Genomic DNA, 6,078 nt, shown 5'->3' with positions numbered 1-6,078 from the left:
CTGTCCAAGACTGGAGTACGGAGCCACAGAAAGTCAAATAAATTTAAGTTAATTAAAATAAATAAAGTACAAAATTCAGTTTCTCAGCTAGGCTATTTTAAATGCTCAGGTAGTGACATGGGGATAGTGGCTATTGCATTAGACGGCGAGGGCTGAGTATTTCCACCAGCACAGATGCATACTTGTATGGGAGAGTTGTGTCCAACTTCTTACGAGATCAGTCTCATGCCATCTTCCACCTGAGACCACATCCTTGCTTAGCAGCATTCTCTGCTCTGTTTTGCTTCCCTCATCCCCTTTATCCTGAGAGCACTCCCTGAACAAACCACGTGCAGTGGAAATCCTACTTGATCCTCTTCTCCCATGGAACCTGGTAGAAAGCACCGTCCGTGTTCATGCGACCTGTCATTTCCAGTGTTGTGAAAGCTGCCTTCCCCCTCACTAGCTCATCCTGTATTGCCTGTGGAAGGCTGTTGTAGAATATGTGGGGTCAGCTCAGACCTAGGGGACAGAAGCTTTATTAAAGTTATAGATTTTCATTCCTAGCACTGTCAGCACTATTTCAGGATTCATTCGGGCACTGGATAGGGCACAGTTTGTATGTAAATTATGTCGGTGACTGTTATATTTTTGAAATATCTTCAATACAGACATTATCTTGATATCTTTAACCTTTAAAATATGTACTTTGCATACCGAGTAATCATGTTTTATGGAAACATTTATTATTCCGCTAAAATTAGTAGACTTCTATGTCAGCATTGAGCACTGAGAGTAATGGGTCTATTAGCTTTCGTGTGCTAGTACCAAATATTTAACCTCTTCCATCAGATGTCTGTTCTCTTAATTTTTATTGTAGAATTGTATTTTTTTGAGATGTCATTTCCCACTTCATTGTTTTTAGATGGTGATTATTACATAAAATGCCATTGTTTCTGTTTTGTAGAATCTATTTACTTTTATTTCACCAAATAACTCTTTATTCTCTCAACGTATAACCTGTGCTTTTCTCAAGGATGTATGGTTTTGTATACAAGATAATAATTTATGTGTGGATTTGTAACTGGAATTTCCTCTACCATCTCACATCATGATAATTGCTAGAGACGGCGTTCTGTGTTCCTTACATAGGATGGGTGTGTTTACTGTTCCAGCCAGGATTATTTACATAGTTTGTCCAAGAGGAATGAATGTCTCTTACTGCATTCAGGCATTTGATACATACCTCCATAGAGATGATGATTTTTAGTCTACTCACACAGGTCTTTAACGTGGTAAGAAGTAGAGGAAATGAAGTTTTTCATTTAACCTTAGGCTACACATGTCCTTTCTCTGGGAAGATGTGCTCTGTGGTGGTGCACAGAGATTGGGGAGGGACGGATGCTGAGTGGGGGAGGTGGAAGGGAGGAAAGTGCGCTAGATCAGCAGCACAAGCAGTTGAGATCCGAAGAACGCATTATGCAGCTGCTCTTTCTCATGTCCAGTGCCGCTCAAGGGGAATAGTTTTCCTAGACGTAAAATGTGAGAAAAAAAAAGAAAAGAAGATTATGGATTATGACAAGAGTAGTCCTGTTCCCTCCCAGGGTTCTCTCCAGGAAGGCACTGGAAGCAATTGTAACCTTCACAGACAATCCCATTCTTTTTGTCTCTTTTAGTGCATCCCCTTTGCCTGATACTTTATTTTTCAATTGAAAATCATAACCATTTTTGTACCTGTCTGATAGAAGCCATTCAGCATTCTTTAGATGTATGTATACACACATACACATTCGTATGTAATCAAGAAAAGAAGGCAACCATTTGTACAAGTTCAGCTCACCAGAGTTTTGTCTTCTCTTTCCTCCCTTCTTAGTCCTTATTGATAGGATAATGTTAAAATATATCACTATTTATTGTGACGGTACAATATGATATTGGTGTTTTCCTTGGATGAGTAACATTTCCCTTTTGTCCTCCTTACTTTGGTGAGTAATGCCCTCATTAGACACCTTGAAAATGCCAGCAACTTATTTCAGATAATTTATCTCTATTTGTGCATGTGTGCATGAAACTGAACTGTGGTTTATTTGCTCTTCTGAGCAGATGTGAGTCTGGGCACATTCCCTGTTGTTGCACGTTTACACTGTCTCAGATACTTTTATAACTAATTCCATTAAGAAAGTTTTTGTGGATAGATTTTTTTTTTTTTGGTGGATACAACTGAATGCATTTCTACAGGAAATCCAAGGAAATATAAAATAATGTGAAATTCTGTATCCTCTATTCTGAGTCCATAAAACTTATTTTATGCCAGTTTTGTACCAATTTCTTTCACACACTAGTGAGTCTGCCCTGAAACGTGAATCAGATTTTTAGTCTTAGAAGAACAAGAAATGAACTGTAGCCTAAGCATTTGAACATGAAAGAACTGAAACACTCATTTTCTGAGCCTCTTTCGTTGGTTTATAACTGCTTCTTCAGTACTAAGCAGCTGGAAGTATAGGGTCATCAGATTCACCCGAGAGCTGGTAACATGTCTGATTCAGCATCATTAACTCTGCAAGACAGCTTCGAGAAGGTATTAACCTAATGTTGACGGGTATCTGAGATTTTATATAATACCAGAATATCCTGTTCTATGACCTTCTGTGTTGTACTTAAAGGTTTCCATTATAGGCATTTACCTGTCATTGCTTTGAGAATAAATCTGTCTTTATCTCTATATATTTATCTAGTTGATTACTTCATCATAGAAGTGGTGTAAAGCATTACCCTTTGTATGTAGATTATACAGTTGGGTAACTTTTTAAAATATTTATTCTGATTAGAACGTGGATGGTGAATAGTCCAACCTTTTTCAGGAATTTCATGTGCTCTGGTTGCCAATGTGTGAGACAAGTGTGCAGAAGAAGAGGAAAGTTGTGGCCACTGAATTTTAGGGTTCTGATTCCACCTGAGTATGCACGACCAAGGTATGCTCAGAGTTCCTGAAAATTAATACAGTAATTTTAAGTATCTTTAGGCAAAGTTAAGCACTGTATTTAAACGGTGGTGTTTTCAGATTCTCTCTGATTGTGTGTTTCGTTGTTTTACTATTCTAAGGAAGCACAAATTCCAAACATGTAGCTTTCATAAAAATACCATCTTAGAGAGGTAATTCTGATACAATGTTTATAGGCAGAACTACTTCTGATATTTTGAATGTAATTGAATTATTTGTATATGTACATTCTAGCCTTAAATTCCTATATTGGAACACATTTTTTTTTTAAAGATTTTATTTATTTGGCAGACAGAGATCACAAGTAGGCAGAGAGGCAGGCAGAGAGAGAGAGGAAGGGAAGCAGGCTCCCCGCCGAGCAGAGAGCCCGATGCGGGGCTCGATCCCAGGACCCTGGGATCATGACCTGAGCCGAAGGCAGAGGCTTTAACCCACTGAGCCACCCAGGCGCCCCTGGAACACATTTTTGAGGTTTTTTTTTTATTATATTCCATTGCAGTATAATAGTAGTAATAATGTGTGTATGTGTATATATATAAATATATATATATATTTATATATATAATGTAGTGATTCAAAATCACTATAAATATATATAATATATATTATAAATATATATAAACATACTATAATACAATAAATACACTATATATATATATATATATATATATATATATATATATAAAAATGTAGTGATTGTGAATCACTACATATGTATCTTCAGGGTAAATACCAAGTAGTGCAATTGCTGTTTCGTAGGGTAGCTCTATTTTCAACTTTTTCATCTATTTTCAACTTTTCGAGTAACCTCCATGCTGTTTTCCAGAGTGGTTGCACCAGCTTGCATTTCCACAACAGAGTAGGAGGATTCCCCTTCCTCCGCCTCCTTGCCAGCATCTGTCATTTCCTAACTTGCTAATTTTAGTCATTCTGACTGGTGTGAGGTGGTATCTCATTGTGGTTTTGATTTGTATTTCCCTGATGCTGAGTGATGTGGAACACTTTTTCATGTACATTCTAGCTCTTAATATGCTATATCTGAACACATTTTCGAGTTTCTTTTGTATTATATTCCATTGCAGGTGAGGTGTGTACAAATCCAGTTGTGTAAAACACAAGATACATATTTACAATAATGTCCTCCCTCTGTCTGCATCTCCTTCTGATTCTTTCTGATTGTTCTCCTTCTATTTCCTTCATCCTTATTATCTCTAAAATGTATGTACATACTTACAGTCCTTTAAGTCCCATTAAGTTCAGACCAAAAGACCTTTCATACCTATAACTGATGCCAACATGAAGTCCATTATTTCATTTTTCCCATATTACATATTAAAGATTTACTTTTTTGATAATGTGGCATAAACTGGTGTAAGTTATGTCAATTTCAATCATTTATTGGAATAGTTACTTTTATTATGCCATGGACAGGTCTTATAACATGAGAGATCCACCTCCACCGGCACAAACTTTTTTTTTTTTTTTTGAAGCCTTCTTTAAAAGTTGCTAAACGCTGGGTCCTGACAGGAAACATGCGCTAACAGAGGATGGAACAGAAGAATGGCAGCTCTTTCACGGGGTTTATCCTGCTGGGGTTCTCTGACCGGCCTCAACTGCAGCTAGTCCTCTTTGTGGTCCTCCTGATCTTCTACCTGTTCACTCTGCTGGGAAACGCCACCATCATTGCCTTGGCCCACCTCGACCCACATCTACATACTCCCATGTACTTTTTCCTCTCCAACCTAAGCTTTCTGGACCTGTGTTACACGACCAGCACTGTCCCTCAGCTCCTGGTTCATCTCAGGACAGCAGACAAGTCTATTTCCTTTGGTGGCTGTGTGGCTCAACTGTTTGTTGCTCTAGGGCTGGGATCCACAGAATGCATTCTGTTAGGGGTCATGGCGTTTGACCGCTATGCAGCCATCTGCAAGCCCCTGCAGTACACCGTGATCATGCACCCCCGTCTCTGTGCCCTCATGGCTTCTGCATCATGGTGCTCTGGTTTTGGTAACTCCTCATTGCAGACAGTGCTCATCTTCCTTTTGCCACTTTGTGGGAGAAATAAAATAGACCACTTCTTCTGTGAGGTCCCCCCACTGCTCAAGCTTGCCTGTGTTGACACCACTGTGAATGAGTCTGTGCTCTTCTTTGTTGGTGTGGTCATTCTCCTCATACCTGTGACATTAATCATCTTCTCTTATGGTCAGATCGTCAGAGCGGTCTTAAGAATAAAGTCATCTGCAGGGCAGAGGAAAGCATTTGGGACATGTGGGTCCCACATCACAGTGGTCTCCCTGTTCTATGGCACGGCCATCTATGCTTACCTCCAGCCCAGCAACAACTACTCCCAGGATCAGGGCAAGTTTGTTTCTCTGTTCTACACCATCATCACCCCCATGGTCAACCCTGTCATATATACACTGAGGAACAAGGATGTGACGGGAGCAATGAAGAAGGTGCTTTGTAGGGGCCAGGACTCCAGATGACAGGGTGGGGAAGACCCTTTGATGGAAAATTTTGACTGTCAGAGATTTTAAGAGGATTGTGTTCTCCCCATGTCATTCAAAATTTCCTGTAACATCTCTGAAGGGAATTTTCTTACCTGATGCTTTAATGCAAGTGAGTGCTCAAAATCAAAGTGCATGGATTCATGAAGCCCCCAGAGATTCTCCTAGGGCATCTGCATCATATATCATTTTAAAAAACTTCAGAGGTTTTTCATATTCCCCCCTCATTTGGGAACACTATTCCATTCCTTTTTGCAAGAAGACACACACATACCATAAAGTCATAGGGAAAATAAGAATACAAATGACTAAAACATGATAAGAAATACTAATACTAATAAATGATATGCCTCCAACGGTTTGCTAGAAAAATGCTAGCATTTTTACCAACAAACCGTTGGAGGCATATCATTTATTCTTGCACTGTGACCATGGCTCTGTTATGAGGTCCATAGGCTGACTGTATCATAGCTTTTTCATAGAAGTAGGTGGGCAACTCTGGGAAAAACAAACTTTTAGCTCAGAGAAAAGCCTATTAACATCAGTCCCGATATATCCACTCAGATATCGGGCCCTCGTATGACAACACCA

The 6,078-nt window shown here is 39.2% G+C and overlaps 1 protein-coding gene across 1 annotated transcript; it reads left to right on the top strand.

Moving 5' to 3' along the window:
- Positions 1 to 4,527: 4,527 nt before the first annotated feature.
- Positions 4,528 to 5,466, top strand: LOC125102007 (putative olfactory receptor 2B8). Its single transcript, XM_047732695.1, has one exon. It carries the CDS (start codon positions 4,528 to 4,530, stop codon positions 5,464 to 5,466), a length of 939 nt encoding a protein of 312 aa, XP_047588651.1.
- Positions 5,467 to 6,078: the final 612 nt, after the last annotated feature.

This window comes from Lutra lutra, chromosome 6, assembly GCF_902655055.1.
Source record: "Lutra lutra chromosome 6, mLutLut1.2, whole genome shotgun sequence".
Lineage (NCBI taxonomy): Eukaryota > Metazoa > Chordata > Mammalia > Carnivora > Mustelidae > Lutra > Lutra lutra.
Note: the sequence above shows the minus strand (reverse complement) of the source record. Positions and strands in the feature narration are given on the sequence as shown.